Source organism: Rhinichthys klamathensis, unplaced genomic scaffold (assembly GCF_029890125.1).
Source record: "Rhinichthys klamathensis goyatoka isolate OS25496 unplaced genomic scaffold, OSU_Roscu_1.1 h1tg000008l_1, whole genome shotgun sequence".
Taxonomy (NCBI): domain Eukaryota; kingdom Metazoa; phylum Chordata; class Actinopteri; order Cypriniformes; family Leuciscidae; genus Rhinichthys; species Rhinichthys klamathensis.
This window is the reverse complement of record NW_026606561.1, coordinates 744,783-769,262: the sequence shown is the minus strand read 5'-3', so window position 1 is coordinate 769,262 and position 24,480 is coordinate 744,783. Positions and strand designations below refer to the sequence as shown.

At 37.9% G+C, this 24,480-nt stretch overlaps 2 protein-coding genes across 2 annotated transcripts in view; one reads left to right on the top strand and one right to left on the bottom strand.

Moving 5' to 3' along the window:
* The window catches only part of camsap2b (calmodulin regulated spectrin-associated protein family, member 2b), a 95,601-nt gene that overhangs the window by 36,197 nt on the left and 34,924 nt on the right, over window positions 1–24,480 (bottom strand). Inside the window, exons 5-6 of the mRNA XM_056260313.1 lie at window positions 14,482–14,559; window positions 5,487–5,628 (exon numbers count right to left, since the gene is read on the bottom strand). Of these exons, the coding sequence (XP_056116288.1) occupies window positions 5,487–5,628; window positions 14,482–14,559 (220 nt within the window). The remainder of the gene's footprint in view (window positions 1–5,486; window positions 5,629–14,481; window positions 14,560–24,480) is intronic.
* Window positions 14,976–24,083, top strand: LOC130092443 (sterile alpha motif domain-containing protein 9). Its single transcript, XM_056260303.1, has 2 exons — window positions 14,976–15,030; window positions 18,716–24,083. The coding sequence occupies exon 2, from the start codon at window positions 18,717–18,719 to the stop codon at window positions 23,646–23,648; it is 4,932 nt and encodes a 1,643-aa protein (XP_056116278.1). The 5' UTR covers window positions 14,976–15,030; window position 18,716; the 3' UTR covers window positions 23,649–24,083.

Below are 24,480 nucleotides of genomic sequence, written 5' to 3'. Positions count from 1 at the left end.
TTTGAGCCACTAATCCTACTCATACCCCTAAACCTACCCATAACCATTCCTTAAAACTACGTAGGCTACACTTATGAAGAAAATTAAAACATAACAGACAGACAAGTAACGTTAACGTTATAAATTTCACAATAATTTGTTTATTGCGAAAATGTCAAAACCAGTACCAAAAGTCGTTCACATGATGATGCGTTGCAGCCGCAGTCCTCTCTGGCAGTATTATAATAGTTGTGTATGAGGTACAGATCAGAATATAAATTATTAATCCATGAAAATGTTAATCCGGTTTCGGTTCGCTCTGTGAAGGCGCGCGCGCTTCTCCATTTCAAATGTACTACACCGACTGAAACACGGCATGTCGCAATCTGTGACGAAGCAGGCGAGAGCCAATGAGCGTTTGATATCACGGCCGTAAACCATGTCGTAACGCTTCTTGAAGGCGCATTTTTTGAATTTGAATTCATCACCAGCGCGCCTGAGCGCGGGATTTGACGTTTGCGGTCGCTGCCGAGAAATGGAGATGAAGATCATAAAGGGCTGAATTTGGATATGTTTCTTGCAAACAACGTATGGATTCTAAAGATTTGGATTACATCAGGCTAATACAATTGATGTTTTTTTGTGAATTTATGTTGTGTTTTATTGGAGAAAACGCTTTTTGTGTCTCACGGTAAATAAACTAAATACTACAAATTGGTTAAACGATTAAACAAGGTATTTTTAAGGTTTAAAGTGTAGGCTATTCTTGTTTATTGTTTACAGAACACTGTAATTTACTGTAAAGGCAAATAGGTCACCACAATGTCAAATCAAAAAATCTAAAATAAAGAGTAAATCTTTAAAAGTGCTATGCCGTAATATCCCAGAATCTATCAAAGCATAACTATCACATTTATATTTTAGAGTTTACTATCCACTACGTAACATTGTGTTTTGCATTTACTGTGGTACACAACAATGACCCAAACAATTACACTTTATATTAAGTGGACAGTTCCTGAGGAGTTACCATGTTAGTACAGTTGCGCAGGTTTGGGTTTTGCATAATACACAGTAAGTTATGACCATTTTACACTTTATATTAAGTGGACAGTTCCTGAGGAGTTACCATGTTAGTACACTGTTAATACAGTGTTGCACAGAGGTTGGGTTTTGCATAATACACAGTAAGTTATGACCGTTTTACACTTTATATTAAGTGGACAGTTCCTGAGGAGTTACCATGTTAGTACACTGTTGTTAGGACAGTTGCACAGAGGTTTGGGTTTTGCATAATACACAGTAAGTTATGACCGTTTTACACTTTATATTAAGTGGACAGTTCCTGAGGAGTTACCATGTTAGTACACTGTTAGTACAGTTGCACAAAGGTTTGGGTTTTGCATAATACACAGTAAGTTATGACCGTTTTACACTTTATATTAAGTGGACAGTTCCTGAGGATTTACCATGTTAGTACACTGTTAGTACAGTTGCACAAAGGTTTGGGTTTTGCATAATACATGTAAGTTATGACAGTTTAACACATTGTATCAAGTGCAGAGTTCCTGAGGAATTACCATGTAAGAACACTGGTACCACAAGGGAAAACTTTAGCTGTAATTCAACATAAGTCCTGCCGGTCATATAGTAAATACATGGTATACACATAGGAATCATCATGGTTTCAGTGTGTTCTTAACTGGTAACTACAGTATGGAAGACTGCGTGTGGAAGTGGAACAACTTGTGTGAATACATATTGTTGTTACAAAATGTAGTTACATAATGCCTGTTACACATGTGTACTTACTGTAGTGGAAAAAGTGTTGTTACGAATGTCCTGTTACACATTTGTACTTACACATACCTTTCCGTGGGTTGTTACATATGTGTAGTTACACAAATATTACAGTTGTAAATACTATGTACCAATGTGTATTTACACTGTAGTTACATACTAAGTACATATCTAGTAACCATGTAAGTTCACAGGTATTAGGGCCACTTAATATAAAGTGGGACCAAAATTTATATTTAGCAAACTAAACTTCTGTATGAAAACAGGTAATGGCAATAAAATAATATATAAATAACAAATAAAAATAAAATAAATATAGCCTTGCAGTATAAAGATATCTCTCTCTCTCTCTCTCTCTCTCTCTCACACACACACACACACACAAACACACACACACAGGCCTATTGCAATCACTTGTACATCAATGGGAAATATTTCTCAAACAGTTCTTCTCTCATCTGACACATGTCCAGCCAAGCTAAACAGGACAAGTGGAGCATGTGCAGGGAAATGATTGGGAAATAATAAAAACAAGTTTAAATGGGTAAATTTTCTATAAATATTTTTGAGTCTTCATTTTCTTTCTGACATAGCCTAGCCTACTTCAGTTCTTGTTAAAACACACCAGACATGCAAATTCTGTGCATTTTGGGCACTTTTTGGATGAATTCATATTTATTTTGTCCATCAAAAGTGTGCTTTCACTTAAATGGAGCGCGAGCAGAATAGACTCGGCGCCGAAACCCGCGCTTCACTGTTGCTCACGCGACGCTCCTGCTCAACGCTCACGCGCTGCTCCGGCTCCCGGTGTGAATGCACTCATTGATTAACATGCACGCCGAACAAAACAAAAAACGCGCTGCTCCCGCTTGCGTTGTGAAACGGCCGTAATTCATGAGGTTTCCTACATGTGCGCGTTCCGTGTGCACGTGTAATGCTGATGTTGCGCGATGTTTATCATGTGGCGCCCGAGTGCATTTGACCGGCATAAAATCGGATTATGTCAGACTGACCGGCCGGTCGCCGATCATGGCCGATCACGTGAAAATCGGCCGATTCCGGTCACCAGCCGATCAATCGGTGCATCTCTAGTTCTGACGCGTAATTTTACACGTGAAATGCAGCCAAACCTTGCGAGCAAGAGCGCGCATGCGAGACTGAAGAGACTGTGCGTGTGTGTGTGTGCCTAATTAAGTCAGGCACCGAAATCAGGCACCGAAATTGTCGTTCTTATTCGGTCTGGTTACTACCGTTTACGTCGGAACCGGTTCCCTATTGGCACCAAGTTTCGGTACCCAACCCTAGTTAGGAGCTACTTTTAGCCTTAAAATTCTTTGTGAATACGGCCCCTGAAGTACATGTCTCTCAGGTTGAACGTTGCAGACCAATCTTGGGGACGGAGAATTTGGAAATGCATCCATGTGTAACAAATTGAACGGAGGCTTTCGAAAAAGGGCCTGTCTCAATAAACACAGGACCAAGATGGCCGTGACCCACCTCTCTAGGGTACAATGAAGTACAGGCTTATAGAAGCCGGCCTTCAAATTGGCTGGAGGGAGCAGCTGCATTGCGTCCTTTCGCCAGTAGACTGCAAAAAAAGCTTCCCAATCGGTCCAGATGGCTCCTAAAATTAGTGACTTTAGTCACAACAATTGTGACCTTCAGAGGGGGACAGGGAAAGACTGCATCCAGAAACTCACGGATGGAATGACGTCTTGAAAAAGACGCAAACGCACCCGTGTTGCTCTTTCAGGAAATGGGACCCGTCACCAGTGCCAGAGCACACAGGGGAATGACCGTGGCAACACTGAACAGTGAACTGAAACAGTGAAGCACTCACTTCTTTGCCCTCTAACCAACCGTCAACAAACACACAGAAATGATGTTGTTAAAACAGCAGTTGAGAGCTCAAAAGCTGCTTCAGCGTGCTGAATATATATATATATATACTCGTTGAAAACTTCAACACTCTTCAGAGACATCGACACCGATCGGCTCCGAAGCGGAAGACAGAGAGAAAGTCTACAATAAAACCAACCGCACATGGTCCCAGAACCACTCAATGAGCTAAGGCCCTTTCCTGGCATGTCATCATTACATATCAATCTATATATATTAGGGCTGTCAGTTAAACGCGTTATTAATGGCGTTAACGCAAACCAATTTTAACGGCGTTAATTTTTTTATCGCGCGATTAACGGTCTTTTTGGCCTAGCAAACTTTGTAGTTTTTTTCACATGCTTTTGCAACAGGACGTGGCATGCGCGACGCTGCGCTATGAAACCCATTCATTTCAATGGCTTGCGCCGCGCGAGGACGTTTTGAAAGCGCAAGCGGATCCAGCTAGACCGGAAACAAAACAACAGGCACGCCACACACACTTGTTTGGGCTTGCGAGCCGGATGCGCGAGCGCGAATCTCGTGGCGAGACGCCGAAATGGATGCCAATAAGATTCTGAATGGAAAGTTTAGACACACACACACACACACACACACACACCTGATGCAAATTATCCACCCCCTCGTCAATATCAGGACCTCACCAGTATTTCTTTCACCCTTTTATTAATGGACAGTGTTACATTGTGTGAGAGATTATTTGCTCCAAGTGAGAATGTTTTAGTGTGAAATTTAACAGTATATGCCAATATTGTTTTCAATAAAAAACATTTGCACAAAGCAAGCCGATCCACTTTTCCATGTTGATAAGAGCATTAAAATGAGAAAAAAATAATGGGACAAAAATAAATCAAGAGACATTTAGAATAGATAAAAATGTGCGATTAAATGCGATTAATCGCAAGTTAACTATGACATTAATGCGATTAATCGCGATTCAATATTTTAATCGTTTGACAGCACTAATATATATATATATATAGAGATTATTTGTATATATATTATTTGTATATATTATTTGTATATAGATATATATATATATATATATATATATATATATATATATTAGTGCTGTCAATCGATCAATCACACATTTTTTCTGTGATTAATCGCGATTATTAGCAATTAAAATAGATCACGTAATACTTACGTTTTTATGTGTTTTTAATATATTTTATAATTTAAACATTTCACAGTTAATCTCCAGATTAATTTAGAAACAACATAAAGACGGCACATTTTAAATACTTGTTTAATGGCATCTTTTGATACTAATACAGATACTGATGTCTCGATAAAAATTACCATTCACAGGCAGCGCATTGTCTTTTGTCTTGTCGCACTTGAATGGTTAAAAGCATTTGCATTAATAAGAGCGTGATCTTAGCATTTTAATTTAACGCTAGCCAAAGGATGACTTAAATTGCATTAATTTTAACGCGTTAAACAGCACTAAAATTAGGCGGTTGGGCGGTTGGGGCGCTGAGGGCACGCAAGGTCTCTCGCTCTCTGCCGCCCGCTGCACGGTTTGGACTTGGAGCACATACAGTATGTTCTGTCTCGCATGCGCGGCTCTAGATTCCAAGAGATTTTAACTAATTTACGGGCATCAGAGAGCCGCTATCATTATGCGGGCTTTTTATAGGTTAATTATTTTCAACAATTCAGCGCAACTCCAAAAAGGAGGACAAATGAGTGTCCGGCTTGAGGCTGCGCCGGACGCCGGACAGGGGGCTTAAAATCCGGACTGTCCGGCCAAAATCCGGACGTATGGCCACCCTACAAAGAAGAATTTTCAGCAGCAGTACCTTCCAGTGGCACAGCCTCAGGACAGTAGAAGTGCAGCAGTGCAGCCAGAGCGCAGCCATCAGTGTTGTCCTTTAGGAGATTGTCCACCAGAGGGAAACAAAGAGCCAGACCTGCTTTAGAGTCTTCTTTCCTGCACCGCCCCTGTGGATTACACACACAGAATGGTTGCCATGACCATAGATATACAACCCGAATTCCGGAAAAGTTGGGACGTTTTTTAAATTTGAATAAAATGAAAACTATACGACTTTCAAATCACATGAGCCAATATTTTATTCACAATAGAACATAGATAACATAACAAATGTTTAAACGGAGAAATTTTACACTTTTATCCAATAAATGAGCCCATTTCAAATTTGATGCCTGCTACAGGTCTCAAAATAGTTGGGACGGGGGCACGTTTACCATGGTGTAACATCTCCTCTTCTTTTCAAAACAGTTTGAAGACGTCTGGGCATCGAGTTTATGAGTGTCTGGAGTTTTGGTGTTGGAATTTGGTCCCATTCTTGCCTTATATAGGTTTCCAGCTGCTGAAGTGTTCGTGGTCGTCTTTGATGCATTTTTCGTTTAATGATGCGCCAAATGTTCTCTATAGGTGAAAGATCTGGACTGCAGGCAGGCCAATCCAACACCCGGACTCTTCTACGATGTAGCCATGCAGTTGTAGCTGCAGTATGTGGTTTTGCATTGTCCTGCTGAAATACACAAGGCCTTCCCTAAAATAGACGTCGTCTGGAGGGGAGCATATGTTGCTCTAAAACCTTTATATAGTTTTCAGCATTCATAGTGCCTTCCAAAACATGCAAGCTGCCCATACCGTATGCACTTATGCACCCCCATACCATCAGAGATGCTGGCTTTTGAACTGAACGCTGATAACACGATGGAAGGTCTCCCTCTTCTTTTGCCCGGAGGACACGGCGTCCGTGATTTCCAACAAGAATGTCAAATTTGGACTCGTCGGACCATAGAATACTTTTCCACTTTGAAATAGTCCATTTTAAATGAGCCTTGGCCCACAGGACACGACGGCGCTTCTGGACCATGTTCACATATGGCTTCCTTTTTGCATGATAGAGCTTTAGTTGGCATCTGCAGATGGCACGGCGGATTGTGTTTACCGACAGTGGTTTCTGGAAGTGTTCCTGGGCCCATTTAGTAATGTCATTCACACAATCATGCCGATGAGTGATGCAGTGTCGTCTGAGGGCCCGAAGACCACCATGGGCATCCAATAAAGGTCTTCGGCCTTGTCCCTTACGCACAGAGATTTCTCCAGTTTCTCTGAATCTTTTGATGATGTTGTGCTGATGAGATGATGAGATTTGCAAAGCCTTTGCAATTTGACGTTGAGGAACATTGTTTTTAAAGTGTTCCACAATCTTTTTACGCACTCTTTCACAGATTGGAGAGCCTCTGCCCATCTTTACTTCTGAGAGACTCTACCTCTCTAAGACATCCCTTTTATAGCTAATCATGTTACAGACCTGATATAAATGAACTTAATTAGTTGCTAGATGTTCTCCCACCTGAATCCTTTCTAGTTTTTTTGCTTTTTCAACCATTTGTTGCCCCCGTCCCAACTATTTTGAGACCTGTAGCAGGCATCAAATTTGAAATGAGCTCATTTAGTGGATAAAAGTGTAAAATTTCTCAGTTTAAACATTTGTTATGTTATCTATGTTCTATAGTGAATAAAATATTGGCTCATGTGATTTGAAAGTCTTATAGTTTTCATTTTATTCAAATTTAAAAAACGTCCCAACTTTTCCGGAATTCGGGTTGTACATAATAAAGGCCTTTATTATGTATATCTATGGCCATGACAGCAAGATGTGTTGGGTGTGTTTGAGTTTGCTCTGGTTTAGGTGTGGTCAAAGTAACAAAAGTAACAAAGGCAGGTAAACAATAAAACTGGTCTTTGGGCTTTTGAATGCAGTTTATAGGCACTGCGCATGTTTATACGGAAGTGTTCCTCAACACTACCTTCACTGTGACTGTATTTGCATGCATATTTTAGTAACAACAACCTGCAAAGCAGCACTTAGTCTTGCATTAACTCAAAAAGAAGATTTCCAGGGTAAGTACTGCTGAAAATTTCATTGATTCTCAAGCTGTAGAATGATATACTAATTGTTTAGTAGGTGTTATATTTTAACTACTTTCTATAAATGTTATTTAAATTTAGCCTATTTATTAATTATTTAAATACTTGTCAAAAGTAAATAAATCGGAGAAACAATGCAAATGAAAGCCTTAAGTGCTGCATTGGTAGGCTATATAAGAGCTTTGAAATGTTTTTGTTTTCACATTAATTTCTTTATATATATATACACACACACACACACACACACACACACACAGTAGTCAACATTTGAAGAGGATCAAAACCTTTCATCAAAGTTATACATAAAATACCTGTTCTTGTCTTAGGACAACTTTGATGAACTTTTTTGAACCATTTCAAATGTTGACTACTGTATATGTGAAAGCTTAACTGTCATTGATGGGCTTTTAGACTATAGACTTTTCTGTGGATTGACTTTACTAGATTGTCCCAAACATCTGCAGGGCGATATATGATTCAGCGGTACAATGAGGATGTGTCTAACCTCAAAGGAATGGCATAGTTTGTATGAGCTGTACACTGGTACAAAAGCTGTCACTGGGGCGGTACCTTTTCAAAAGGTACTAATATGTACCTTTAAGGCATTATTATGCACCCTTTAAAAGTAATTAAGATACAAATGTGTACCTTTTTAAAGAGTAACACTCCAGTGACAGCTTTTGTAGCAATGTAGAAATTCTAAGAAAGTGTTTGAATAGACTTGATTTTCATGTACAGATAAAATCTTTCTGTTAGATGAAAGTAAATGAAGACTCGGTAGATGGCATTTATCATAATTTATCACTTAATGCCATTTAATGACATTAATTTATCACTATAGTCAGTTTTCAACAGAATCCAAATTTAAAGACCCCCTGTGGTGAAAATCAAGGGGGAGACAAAGAGCCAGACCTGCTTTAGAGTCTTCTTTCCTGCACCGCCCCTGTTTATTACACACACAGAATGGTTGCCATGACCATAGATATACATAATAAAGGCCTTTATTATGTATATCTATGGCCATGACAGCAAGATGTGTTGGGTGTGTTTGAGTTTGCTCTGGTTTAGGTGTGGTCAAAGTAACAAAAGTAACAAAGGCAGGTAAACAATAAAACTGGTCTTTGGGCTTTTGAATGCAGTTTATAGGCACTGCGCATGTTTATACGGAAGTGTTCCTCAACACTACCTTCACTGTGACTGTATTTGCATGCATACTTTAGTAACAACAACCTGCAAAGCAGCACTTAGTCTTGCATTAACTCAAAAAGAAGATTTCCAGGGTAAGTACTGCTGAAAATTTCATTGATTCTCAAGCTGTAGAATGATATACTAATTGTTTAGTAGGTGTTATATTTTAACTACTTTCTATAAATGTTATTTAAATTTAGCCTATTTATTAATTATTTAAATACTTGTCAAAAGTAAATAAATCGGAGAAACAATGCAAATAAAAGCCTTAAGTGCTGAATTGGTAGGCTATATAAGAGCTTTGAAATGTTTTTGTTTTCACATTAATTTCTTTATATATACACACACACACACACACACACACACACACAGTAGTCAACATTTGAAGTGGATCAAAACCTTTCATCAAAGTTATACATGAATTTTTAACAAAATACCCGTTCTTGTCTTAGGACAACTTTGATGAACTTTTTTGAACCATTTCAAATGTTGACTACTGTATATGTGAAAGCTTAACTGTCATTGATGGGCTTTTAGACTATAGACTTTTCTGTGGATTGACTTTACTAGATTGTCCCAAACATCTGCAGGGCGATATATGATTCAGCGGTACAATGAGGATGTGTCTAACCTCAAAGGAATGGCATAGTTTGTATGAGCTGTACACTGGTACAAAAGCTGTCACTGGGGCGGTACCTTTTCAAAAGGTACTAATGTACCTTTAAGGCATTATTATGCACCCTTTAAAAGTAATTAAGATACAAAGGTGTACCTTTTTAAAGAGTAACACTCCAGTGACAGCTTTTGTAGCAATGTAGAAATTCTAAGAAAGTGTTTGAATAGACTTGATTTTCATGTACAGATAAAATCTTTCTGTTAGATGAAAGTAAATGAAGACTCGGTAGATGGCATTTATCATCATTTATCACTTAATGCCATTTAATGACATTCATTTATCACTATAGTCAGTTTTCAACAGAATCCAAATTTAAAGACCCCCTGTGGTGAAAATCAAGTTCTTAATGCTTTTATATTTCTGTGTGGTGTTTTTAATATGCCAAACCATGTACGTATTCATCCGTCAACACCATTGCTAAGTATTTTCTCCTTAAAACTGCAGTGTACCAGTCTCTCCTACCATCAGAGATGCTCACAAGTCTCTGTGCTAGAGTCCAAGTCAAGTCTCAAGTCTCTGAGCTAGAGTCCAAGTCAAGTCTCAAGTCTCTGAGCTAGAGTCCAAGTCAAGTCTCAAGTCTCTGAGCTAGAGTCCAAGTCAAGTCTCAAGTCTCTTGTGGTTATAAGTGTTGCATCACGTACAGCGACCCATCCAGGTTGCTTAGAACACTGCATAGCTTTATTTAAGGAATTCAAAGCATGTAATATGTTAGGTTACACTTTATTTCGATAGTCCACTTTAGACATTCAACTAACCATGTACTATTTCAACTACATGTCAACTAACTCTCATTAGAGTATTAGTAGACTGTGGTAGACTGTCAGGTTATGATGTGGGTTCGGGTTTGGAGAACAAGTTGACTTGTAGTTGCCAAGTTACTTATAGTCAGTAGAATATCTGTTGGGGAACCAACAAAATTAGAAATTATAATATATAATTAGCAGATATTAAGCCTACTAATACTCTAATGAGATTTAGTTGACATGCAGCTGCAAAGTTACTTATAGTTAGTAGAATGTATAAAGTGGACTATCAAAATAAAGTGGTACGGTATGTTATTAGGACTCCTTTATCTATTAGCATACAGTATCAGCTTTGAATTTGGTATATAATCAGTATAAACAGGCTATTGCAACATGACAAAAACACCAAGAATGCTTTACCTTTAGTTAATTTCTTTATTTTGCCTTGTAGCTTGAACATACCAAGACATAAGACCAAATATAGAAAATGATATAACTCACAACACTAAAATTGACACACTCCTATTAGTGCAAAACATCAGTGTATCTAAATGCAAATAAACTATTGCATCCAAATGAAATTTTTAACACTACAGTGCACTTCCAAAACATTAAAATGCTCAAAATCTTTAGTGTAAATGTGAAGCAACTGACCAACTTATGGCATGTAACTTGTTAAGAACAAAATGTTTAGAAATAAAAAAAATCCAAAGGGTGAGATCAGACTGGTTAACCTTCTCTTCTCTTAACACACTAGGTATGGGCCACAAAACATGTCTGGCTTCTTCTGGCTGCACTGCCTATGCAACTAATCATAGCTTATATACTGTAAGTCAACACATCCCAGACTCTCAAACCAGTGTAACGTTATAACTAAATGAAACTGTAACGTTACATAAACAACAATCATCCTGTAACCTGTTTGTAGACAACGGGCAGCCAGCGGCACGTAAATGATTAACGTTACGTTAATCGACCACCACAAGCTTGGCAATTAAAGAAACGCTCATTCATATTTCATAAGGAAGACAATCGGAGTTAACCTCCCGTAACGTTAGGTAGCTAAAGCAATAAGCAAGCTAACGGTAGATGGTCAATGCTGAGCTAAACATGTTTACTCACCTATCAGGGTGCGTTTTCAGATGCCTGATAAAATTAGATGTAGTTGAGCCAGAATCTTTTATCGTGATACTGCATATTTTGCATTGAGCGCTTCTTTTGAGCGCGTCTTGTTTGAAGTTTTTGAACCCAAAGCTAACGATGAATGGCACAGCAGCGGCCGGTGCAGTCGAACTTTTTGTTTGTTTTCCTTTCATGTGTGGTCGCGCGCGCGCTGCCAGCAATAGACCACGTAGTACGTGGTTACGTAGGCAGGCTGTAACGGAGGGAGGGGGATAACAGCGAGCTCATCAGACGTTTCCTAAAAATAAACATTGTTCACGAGTCCCGCAGCTCGAGTCCGAGTCGAGTCTGAAGTCTTTCGAGGACGAGTCTCAAGTCGAGTCTGAAGTCACTGTGTGTGGGACTTAAGTCGCACTCGAGTCCGAGTCTCAAACTCGAGTCCCCATCTCTGCCTACCATCACAAACTTGTAACCAATCTTGTCAATATGTGGGTGGGGCTTTTCCTATCAATATTTCTAGGATACAGATTTTTAGAAGGCAGCTGTCTGACTCTGAAATGGTGAACGGGAACATGGTTTGTGTAACATTAGCAACACATTATTAGCTGTTTGAGAATGTAGTCATTCCAAAGGCTAATCTAAATTACAATTTACACAAATTCCCAGGATAGGTTGTCGTTTAATTAACGATACTGCAATATGCATCTACTGCAGACACATATAGCCAACAGCAAGACAGAGTGTGCAAATGCTGCTCAAAACGCCATGTTCCTCACCAAATGAATGAGAAGGGTTTTTAATCTAAATAAAGTGCTAGTAGGATTGTAAAATTAGTCAATGTGATTGATCATTTATCAAATTACTTATCTAAAGCTCTAGTCCATAACTTTTTTGGGTTAAGGGGATACTCCACCCAAGAATGAAAATTCTGTCATCATTTACTCACCCTCAAGTTGTTGCAAACCTGTATGAGTTTCTTTCTTCTGCTGAACACAAAGGAAGATATTTTGAAGAACAAAATAATCCTTTGTGTTCAGCAGAAGAAAGAAACTCATACAGGTTTGCAACAACTTGAGGGTGAGTAAATGATGACAGAATTTTAATTTTTGGGTGGAGTATCCCTTTAAAAATTATCCAAAATAATTTTTTGAGCAAGTACATAACCAGCCAGTGTTCAAAACTATCTGCTCGCCTTAGCTCGATTCAAAGCGGTAAGCTTGTAATAATGTTTTTAATTCCAGTGATACTAGTGGTGGATTTCCGTGGGAGATTCGAGCATGTCTTTGCGTCATTACGTCACATCTGTACACATAAAGAAGGAGTCTCGGCTAGTAGGCTATATTGCGTGTGAGGATGCTGGAGGTGGAGATTTATAGCCTTTTCTCACAGCACTTGATATAATTAAACTTATCAATTTGATGGCGGATCCAGAAAGGTTCAAACGACAATCACCAGTGACAACTGGAGATTCACCCGGTGTAAAATGCAAAAGACTTTGGACTTCGGAGTGGCTACACAACAAAAGAGACTGCAACCGGGCCCATGCGAAAACAAGGATACATATCTGAAGGGCATTAAATGTAGTCACGCATTGCTGACGTTGTTAACATTAACAATTTGAGAACAAAGTATAATTTGCACGGGTTGAAGTGATATGATAAGCGATCGTTAGATTTAATCAGCGCGATTTACAGCAATGCTTTTTTCCCCTTAGTTGGTCAGAAAAAATATGGATGTTATTTACTTGTTCAGATGACATTTTCTGACGAAAATTCTTATGTTGGTCATACTTCCAAAAAGTAGAATCTGTGATTCCGAATGACAGTATCCACACCGGCGCGGTGACTGACAGCCGCACATTCTTTTACATGGATTTCTCAACATTTCTCAAAACATTTGATTCATCTGCGCAGTGCCATGCCGAGGCACAACCCACGTAAATTTGATAATTCCGCGAATAACTGCAATTGCAGATTTCGAATAGAGATGGCGACAAAAAGGAAAAACTACGGACTGCAGCTTTAATAATCAAATATAACGCATCTAACTTATACAACGCGTCACCAACGCTGCTTCAGATGCGTGCTTGTCAAAATGTGTGCTCCTGTTGTGGACACGCTCTTCCTGGAACACGTGCTAAAAACGGAAACTAAACCCAAATAATTCACAACAATTTATTACAATATTGTTCTCTTTATAATGTTATGTAATGTTATGAGCTGAAGCTGATCTCCGGCACACTTTACTAAGTTAATTCTTAACCAAATGCATCCTATATAAATAAACACAATATTACAACTTACATTTGCACAAAACAAAAGGCTGCGAATGCTCACGCAAACTTATAGTCATGATGAAGGTGCAACTCTAGCTGTAAAATGTTCAAAACTCTGGCGCGAACAAAACAAACAAAACTCTGGCGCGCTCGCTTCATTTTTCTGCTTTACATGTTTTGCAGAGTGTTTGTGGGTGGGTGTGTTTGAGTTTGTTGTGGTTTAGGTGAGTCAAGTTAAACAAGGTCTGGCAGGAAAACAATAAAACTGGTCTTTGGACCTTTGAAACCAGTATATACTGTACATGTTTTTACAGAAGTGTTCTTCAACACTACCTTCACTGTGAGTGTGACTGTATTTTAGTAAGAACAGCCTGCAAAGCAGCACCCAGTCTTGCATTAACTCCCCCCAAAAAAAAGATTTACAGTAAAATTTTCATTGATTTCTCAAGTTGTATGATTTCTCAAGCTGTAATATGATGATATTACAGTATCAACTGAGTGTGCTCTTGCTTTTCGCTTGAGGGTGCTCGTTTGAGGGTGAGTTATGCTAGCACCCCTGTATAATTTGCTCTTCCTCTTCTTCTTCGGAATCCGTTTCTGGTTCTAACATATTTGGCTGAATTAAACCAATATTTCCATTTGCCATTGTGTAGAGTTAACTATAGTTGACTGAGTGGATTAGGTAGTCCGAGATAGTGTGATTGAGTACAAGCGGGAGTTGCGGGACTAATTTGCACATACATGGACCCGCATACTAAATTAAGCAATGGTGTAGAGTTACATTTTAGCTATTTTAAGGCATGAAGAAATTATTTTCACAAGAGGAAACGATTATGAAATATGTAATTTTCAAATAAAAATATTCTGAATATTTCCTCACCTTTTGAACTGTGCAGGGTTCTCCTATATCTCGGACTCTCTGTTCTTGAGCCAAAAGGTCTCTAAGATGTTCATCTACCTGCATTGGAAAATTAACACATGTACAATAAGCATGTAGCATGCATAGGGACATACAAGAATAAAAACACAGACTCATACACACATTTTTTCTGTGCATTCTGCTAACAGGTTAATTTGCACACATTTTAGAAATAAACTGCTCATTCATATTTGTATTTACATCACTTTGTATTTACATCATTTACATCCAATCTAAATTAAAGTTTTTTTATGGTTAAATGGTTAAAGAATGGCTTTCAAGAAAACTTTCAAGACACCTTGGCAATGTGTACAATTGATTTAAGAAAACAATGCACAGATATGTGTGCATTTCTGTGGAATTATAAAAAATCCTAGAGTAATGGGCCTCTGAAACAGTGAATTACTGTGTGTGGATTTAACTTTAAATATATCTTCGTCTTAATTTGTCTTGTCAGCTGAGAAAAAACAAGGATGGACAGAGCTTGAAGTGTTTCATACTCCACAAGAGGTAAGATAAACACCAGAACATACTATTTTTATATATTTTACTTCCTACAAAAGGAAAGTTTTACGGTTTTAATTTACAGCATGATGCTAAACACCATAAACACACATTTAATTTTGTCTGTCATCATAAAATGAATGGACAAACTAATTGACAAATGTGTTTGAATGTCAAAAAATTTACCTGATTCAAAATAACATCACTTTTTGAGTTCAAGTAATATTTTAGTGTACTCATAGAATAATTTGAATCTTTTTAACAATAAGTATTAAAAATACATCATAATCATCGTAATCAAGTAAACTCTCATTTAGATTTTAAGTGTTGCAAAAGACATATTGAACACGGTCATCAAAAGAGAAACAAAATTGTAAAAACCAAACTGCATATAAAATCTAAAAACCAAACCAACAAAAAAATAGGTGCCGTATTCACACAATTTTATCTTACCAATAGGTGTCCTAAGAGTTCCTAGTTTTAGCTTAAAACCTATGCACAAAAGCACTTAAAGAGGAAGATTTACAACGGAACTCTTAAGACACCTATTGGTAAGATAAAATTGTGTGAATACGGCACCTATTTTTTCGTTGGTTTGGTTTTTAGATTTTATATGCAGTTTGGTTTTTACAATTTTGTTTCTCTTTTGATGACCGTGTTCAATATGTCTTTTGCAACAGTAAAATCTAAAAACCAAACCAAAGAAAAAATAGGTGCCGTATTCACACAATTTTATCTTACCAATAGGTGTCTTAAGAGTTCCGTTGTAAAACTTCCTCTTAAGTGCTTTTGTGCATAGGTTTTAAGCTAAAACTAGGAACTCTTAGGACACCTATTGGTAAGATAAAATTGTGTGAATACGGCACCTATTTTTTCTTACCAATAGGTGTCCTAAGAGTTCCTAGTTTTAGCTTAAAACCTATGCACAAAAGCACTTAAAGGGGTGATGAACTGAGAAATCAAATTTTCCTTGAGCTTTTGACATCTAAGAGGTCATCATATTATAAGAATATCCTGTAAGTTTCAGAACTGAAAACGTCCTTGTTAGTCCAATAAAAGCTTTTATTGACACCAGGCTCAGCAAACGACTCGTTTTTCAAAGTGGGGAACTATGACGACAAAGAGGATAAAACACCACCCCCGCAGAAGAAGATCAACGCCTACTTCAACACGGACGGTTTAGCCCCGCCCACCGATTCGCGCATTACACGAAACTCATTATAATATGCAAAACTGTTATCCACTCACAGCAGTGGGCGTTTACTTCCAAGTCTTCAATGCGAGACGCCCATAAAAACCGAGCGTTTTTGAGCTAGGCTCAAAACTAGGGTAGAAAATAGCCTATTACTTATTCATTTTGATGTTTTTGAATGTAAAAACCAAGCGAACGTCATAAGTTGACCTCAGACAACAATATAAAAAAATTTAAAAAGCCAGTTCATGACCCCTTTAAGAGGAAGTTTTACAACGGAACTCTTAAAGGAGCTGTATGTAAGATTGTGGCCAAAACTGGTACTGCAATCACTTTCAAATTACTGTAGAGCGGTGTATCCCCTCCCCTCCCCTCCCCCCCTGACTCGAGGTTGACAGATCGGCTGCATTTTTCTTATCCGACACGTTTGTAGCTGCAGCTGTGGTAACTAGAGCAGAGCTGGCAACCCGGATGGCGCAACACTACTGACTTTGTGATTGGTAGATAGGTGGAGGGTGGAGCATCAGACCAAAACACAACATGACAACATCAACATCAGTTGAGGGCTGCAACTTCACTTTTTAAATGACAATATTCTGGCCGGACTACTGTTGTCAGTGATATAAGTATTTGAAATGAACATGATTTCTTAATGTCTAGTGACATATCAGGGCCATTTTATGATTAATTTAAATACATTTCTTACATACAGCTCCTTTAATATAAGAGTAAGGCAGGGTTGACCTCATTGCGATGGATGATGTCATTTTTTATTGCTATGATGACATGATGTCACACGCTCTTTTAAATTGCACACAGCGGTTGATAGAGAAGCATGGCAGGCAGACAGCGGTAAGGAGAAATACTTATAAAGATAGAAATATATAACTATATTTAAAAACAAACTGGGTCTGAATTGGTATTTAGATATATTTACAGACCAAAACAGTTTGATTACCTGAATTAAAAATTTTGGGCAAACTATCCCCAAAATATGCAATAATTTTTTTAATGAAGTGATACTCTAAATAGGAAACTAAAACTGCCAGAAGGTGGCGGTAAATGTCCAAATGAGTAACGCCTGTTTCACACATACTCCGCTTGCAGTGCGTATGCGGTGCGTGTTGCAGTGCATATGCGGTGCGTGTTGTAGTACGTATGCTGTGCAGGAGCAGCACCCACTCATGTGCTTTCAAATATGACGCATTTGCAGCGTGCAACTGATCCGTGGCTGTATACCACAAACACAACATTTAACGAACACCACTAACCACTCGGTGAGTTACAGTTTTGAAAACGAACATTAAGGGTTGTTTTAAGGACATGTTTGTGTATGCTCGTAGACAGCCACTCTGAAGCGGTCAGAGGCGATTCTAAAATAGTTAAAAAGTCGAGACAGGACCCATCATCAAAATTTCTGTGTCCACCACTTTTGGTTTATTGCACATTACGCCCAAAACACACCCATTACTCATTAAGAGAATAGGGACCAGCCTTTTAGACAATGCGCCAGGTGCACCGACTATTTTTCCTGTCGTTAAACTAGCAAAAGTGGATTCGGACACACCCTGAGTGCACTTGCACTAGGAGCTTTAGAACATGCGCTTAGATCGTTGAAATAGGACCCATTGGGTTTCAACCAATTCATTCAGGAACGAAGCATTTGACTGTCTTAATAAGTGAGTCATTGAATCATTCACTCAAACGATTCATTCATTCACCGCAGTGTGTTGCTCAGAGATGCAAAACAGTCTTGTGGCTTTGTTTGGAACTATTTTCAGTGGTAAAATAGAACAAAAACAGGCTATTGCTATTCTGTCTAAAATGTAAGTCACTTAATATTAACTTCTTGCTTATTGAACTGTTGTATAAAATCAAATTGACATTTGTAATCAAGCTGATATTTGGAGAAAATACGGCCCACTTTATGTTATATTGATTAACTATATTAAATGATTTAAATATAAAAGACATACAGAGGTATTTTTGCCCCCTTATCTTGAATATTGGAGGCATTCTAAATGCATTTTATAAGACTAAATTACGGAGTTAAAGCATGCACTCTAAATGAGCCTAGTCTAACCTACTAGACTAAATCACGCAGTGTATGCATGCACTCTCTATATCTAACTAGACAATATATGTTGCACTCATCTAGTTCCAACCTCATAAGACTTTTGTTCATCTTTGAAACACATTTAAGATATTTTTATTGAAAGACACCTAAGAGATTTTTGTCCCTCCATTGTGATTAATATGAATTAAGTCATTTAATCCAAGTCTTCTGCAGAGACATGATTACCTTATATGATAAACTTTTAAAGTAAGCTTTCATTCAAATATAAACAAAACATTGATTAATATACATACATGCATACAGCTCAAGTATGGCAAAAGTTCAAATGCTCTTGCTTATTATACTGTAAACGTTACATTGGTCTGTGCATTTGACTGTTGTTTACTGCATAGAAATCACACTTTTTTTGCTTTTTGTTATAGTATGGCTACAATGAGTCAACAGATAGAACTTCCTCGTCGAGTGGAAGAGTGGACGAGAGATCAAGTTTACTACTGGCTGACTGAGCTGATTCAAGTGAATAAAATACATGCAGATAAGCTGTACGAAGAAGAAGTATCAGGGGAAGAACTAGTCTGTTACCAGCTCAAACATCTGCAGGATCTTGGTATTAAGCATGGTCCAGCTGTTAAGATTATCACCCGGTTAGAGAAGTTGAAAATGAAAGAACAAGGATCATATTCTTCTGACCATTCCCACACACAACACATAGAGGCCAGACCAAACACAACAATGGAAAACAAAGACAGAGCTTCAACAGATCAAACAAAAATAGTCAAAGGTGCTAAAAAATCAAAGAGAAAATCACACAAAAAAGAAAATTCTGAATTAAGAAGGACTAATTCTATGGCAAAAGATTCAATGGATGACATCTCTCAAAGAAACAGTCCAATAGAATACTCGGAACCAAATGAACCTGTAAGGGCGTCCCCTTCACAAAACAAAACCAATCCACTTTCAGGAACTTCAAGTTGTACATCTTTCAACGAAACCAAACTAACAGAGTCAGCTGACCCTGAAACATTGTACATGAATGCTGATAAAGTAGCTGAAAAAGAAAAGCATATGAGGAAGTCTGGATCCTTACAGCACTTGTGTACTCTCTATCCATTTGATCAGAATTCTGCTTCTCATCGATACATTCAAAATTACACTTTACCACCAGAGACGGGACCAGGCAATCTGACCGATCCAGTTCATGAGTACAAGTTTATGGGCAGAACAGATGATATGAATGTAATGAAGAAAAAATTCAACAAAGAGGTGTTCCGGTTTACTGCTGGTTGTATGAACAGCCGAACAAATGGAACAATCCACTTTGGTGTAGCAGACTCCAAAGACTCTCAATACGTTCATGGTGAGATCATTGGGGTCAGTGTTGACAAGAAGGACACTATCATTGATCATTTTAATCAGGGTGTTAAATCATACTTTGAAGAGCACACAGATAAAGCTAAGGCATGCATCAGGCAGCCACGCTTTGTAGAAGTACTCTGCCCTGACAGCACCCTATCTGGCAAATATGTCATAGAAGTGGATGTTGTTCCATCCCACAGCATAGTTCAGGGTAAGCAGTTTACTATCCAGACTCTGGATGAGGACAATCAATGGAAAAGGAGCAAAGGAAAATCACTATTCATCAGAGATGGAGCGGCAACACGAGATATCTATAAAATTGGGAATCCAAAAGACATACAAGATGAACTGACAAGAATAAATAAACAAATAAATGTTCTGGATGACAGGAGGAAAGAGGCAGAAAAGAGGCCTGAAAGCAAAGGAACATCAAACCAAGGGGAAAAGCTGAAGAATCTGATGACATGTGGAAGCGGCAAACTGGATAATTATGATTACTTCATCATTGTTACAAACAAAAGCCACTCTGAACAACTCCAGCATCTTCAGTTCATGACAATATTGAGATTGTTCTGTGTACTTGACTATGATTCTAACTCTGTAGTAAATGGGTCCTGCAACAACTATAGAAAAGTTCGATTTGCAAACCTTCACATGCCAAGTCAGTTCAATGGGGATCCAGGAATAGTTGTGAAAAATCTCAACTTGTACAAACAAACAAGTTGGGTATTTTGTAATGGCAGAGAAGACATTGACACTGAATCTGACAGACCACTCAGACCAAGTGAATGGTTAATACACAAAGCAGGAGAGGTACAAGACATGATTTCATTCCTCTGCAACCGTGATACTCTTCCAAGAGGTCGATTCTTAGTCATATTCCTCCTACTCTCTACTGTTGAAGCCATGAAAGATCCAATGTTTGACACATTCATGTCATTTTATAAAAACCTTGGGGGTACAGAGAACATTTTATGTATTTGTACTTTAGATGCTTCCTTTCAAAAATGGAAAGATTTCATTCATGCCAGATGTGAACATGACATCAGTCACCGGAGTGTATATGACCTGGAGCTCAGTGAAATCAATGGGACAATACTGAAACTGGCCCAGAACAAGCAAAATGCTCTGAAACTTCTTCCATCTGCAGAGGGAAGTTCAGTGATTCTCGAACAGAATGATGAGGACCTTATGCCCTCTCTTAAGATCCTTTGTGAAAATGAGTGTGAGAATGTGTTTGATGAGAATAGTCCAGAATTCCAAGAATTACAAATTAAAACAGAGGCTGAATTCTACAGAGGTGACGAAGTGAAATGGTGGAATTTCTATTTCTCAGAAAAAAATACATCAAAACCATTCATAAAACGGGACAAATATGATCAACTTAAACGTATGATCGAATCTAAAACCAAAAATCCAACAAGCACATGCGTCATGCTAAATCTTTTTCATCACCCTGGTTGTGGGGGCACCACTTTGGCCATGCATGTAATGTGGAACCTGAGGAAAGATTTCCGTTGTGCAGTTCTGAGAGACAACACCGTTTCCAAACTTAATGTAGCACAAGAAGTTGCCTACTTGGTAAGGTGTGGAAAAAATGAGACTTCACAGACAACGCCAGTACTTTTATTAGTTGATGACTCCGAAGAGACTGAAAATACAGTGGAACTTCAGCACTGTATACGAAAAACTCTTGAGGAAATTTCTCCAAATGCACTTGTTGTCGTACTAAATTGTTTACGTTCAAAAACCCCAAAAGTAAGATACTCAAACAGTGTCATTGAGAGTCAGTACATCACAGCAACACTATCTAAAGACGAAATGGATGCCTTTGAGATGAAACTAAAGGAACTGCAAAAAACGCATGAAAAACCAGAAAGTTTCTATAGTTTCATGATCATGAAAACAAACTTCAGTCAAGACTATGTTACAAATGTTACTCGTAATATTCTGAAAGATCTTGAAATTGACAGACGAGCACAACTTCTCTCAATTCTGGCGTTACTGAATTCCTATGTTGCTGAATCAGCGATTTCTGTGTCACTGTGTGAGGATTTTCTTGGCATTAAAAGAAATTTATGGGTGAAGCAAACAGTTTTGGATAAAATGGAACCTCAGTCCTGCTTGCTAATTGAGTTTGAAGTTGAGGAATGTGGAGTGTACAAAGCAATCCGTTTTGTTCATCAACGTATTGCAACAGAGTGTGTCAAGGAGTTAGAAGAGACACACAAAATGCCAAGATCTGACATAGTCCAAAATTTGCTGCATTTTGACTTGTTTTTTAAAAGTGGAATAGGAAAAGACAACCTCTTGCAGTCAGTAAAAAGCATGCTAATCACACGACAACGCAAGACAGAAGGTGATGAGAAAGACACACTCTTTTCACTTTTGATAGAGGACATCAATAAACAGAATGACGGACTGAAAAAAATCCAGGACATCTTTACAGAGGCATCAAGACGATTTGACAAGGACTTTGTAATTCCTCAAGCTTTAGCAAGACATTTCTATCTGAATGAAAAGAACTTTGGATTAGCAAAGGATTGGGCAAACACTGCTAAAAGCATCAAAGAGAATTCATATACTCTTGACACAGTTGGACAGGTCTCTAGAAGTGAGCTAAAACATAAAATTGATTGCAAAAAGCAAGAGAACAAAACATCCACACCTGATGACCTGAATGAATATCTCAATCTAGCTGATGCAGCAATAAAAGCTTTCCAGAGGGCACAAATCTTGGCAAGGACAGATCTGGATGAGACAGATCTGAAAGAGACACTTCATAGGAAACCAAACACCTACAACATATCTGGACACATGAGTGAGATTGACATTGCTATGACAGTCTTTGACATTGTGAGGGGTCTGCCGTTGTTCAAGGAGGGGGACTTCATGAAAGATTATTACATTCAGCAGTTTTTCAAAGGAAAAATGTCCATAACAAACTTTCCCATTTTCGAGAATGATGCTAACAACAAACGGGTTGATATTCTTAAGGAGTATGAACCATTCCTTTTGTCTTTGAAGACACACGTAGACAAAGCCTTTGATTTCCTTGAAGTTTTCTTCACTTACACAAGGGAAAAGGGCATTGTTGACAAAGAAAAGCAGTTTAAGAACAGAGAAAAGCTCTCTGACCACTTTAAAAAATACATCTCCCTGTTTTGCTCTTCATCAGAGGAAACACAAAATGAGAAAAAACGTAAACCAAAGCTCAGCATGAACATGGAAATTGAGGAATGTCGAATGTTCCTAGAGGAAATCAGAGCAAACAATTTTCCAAGAATTCTTCAGTTTCTGGAGTTCAAAAAAAACATGATCGAGCTAATTGTTGAAAAGCATGCATTCATATACAAGAATTGTGTCACCAAATCTCTCAAGGACAAAACAAACCATTTGCTTGCCCACATAATTCTTAAGCTGAATAAACCAAATTCACCATTTTCAAAAACCCAAAGAGAAATTGCTGATCTTTTGAAAGAACTCTTGCAAGAAGCTGGAACACAGCATCAACACCCAGAGCCTTACTACCTTGCTGTATTGTTGCTGTGGCCTGGAAAAAATAACACTGATCCACGAATAACAACATATGTGGAAATGCTAAAAAAATCCTCCAGAAAGCAACTCACACACATTTTTAGAGTCAGAAATCCAATTGCCCACTTCTATCTGGGGAAGTCTGATGGATTAGAAAGACTGGTTTCCAAAGCAAACCTTGACAGCGACTTCAGTAAAGTAAGAGACCGCAATGTCCTATGGCAAAATGCAGACATTTTCAAAGAACAGGCAATTAAAGACAAGCTCTTTAGAGTAAACGGCACATTGGAGCTTGGTGAGCTTTATGCAGAGTATGGAAAGCTAAAGATCCCTGTGCGACGCACCTACCTTGGAGGACATAGTGGTCATAGTACAGAGAGGGTGACTTTCTACATTGGCTTCGCTATTGATGGTCCACTTGCCTATGACATTCAGTATGCAGACATGAGAATGGAAAAATGAACTGTCCATTTCTGTCCTTCATCTAAATTTACTGGCTGAGAGGATCTTTCTAACCAGAGTCTGGAGAAAAAAAGAAGAATTCTGCATGATCATATGATTCCCTGCAAGACTGACATGTTATTTATTGGAATGTTTTTATAATCCAATTTTCAATCAAGCAGCCAATTCTTAAATTATATCAGTTATATTACACTTAACACACATATTATTTTATAAGTATTGAATGTGATAATATGAGATGTAATCAGATGTAACTTTTGTCAACCTGAAGTTTGTATATAAATAATAGTTGTCAGCCTCATGCTTTTCAGTTTTCAGGATTCGTTGTAGTGAAGTTGCTGATATTTGTTTGATATTAAAGTACCATGAAGTGGAATGGAATAAAAACGTATTTTTATCTATTTAAAAATAAATTAAAACAATATAACAGTGTCATTGTAGTAAGGTAAAAGCAAATTATATGGTATTTTATTACAAGTTTAAATGTACAATAAAAGATCTGTTGAGAAAAAACTGAAGAAAAAATATGTTGAACTTGACAGTTATTATTGAAATATTTTCTATTAGGTAAAATGTATGTACAGAACAGAACACCTTACAATGTTTGACAACAGTCACATTAAAAAATACAAATAAGAAGCAGGTAAAAAAGTGCTTTACAACAACGTGTGATAATGTGCAATTATAAAATTAGTTGTAATACATTATTAGTCTTGAGAAGAAGAGAATTATCTAAATCTGAGATCCATAAAAGAATCAGCAGTTCTTTCAACAATTTACAAGAAACTGCATAAAAAAGAATTGAAGGGTAGAGAGCACATTCAGGTTGAAT

Excerpts from the sequence above, each read along its gene's own strand:
- LOC130092443 (XM_056260303.1), top strand. The coding sequence starts at position 18,717 with ATGGCTACAATGAGTCAACAGATAGAACTTCCTCGTCGAGTGGAAGAG.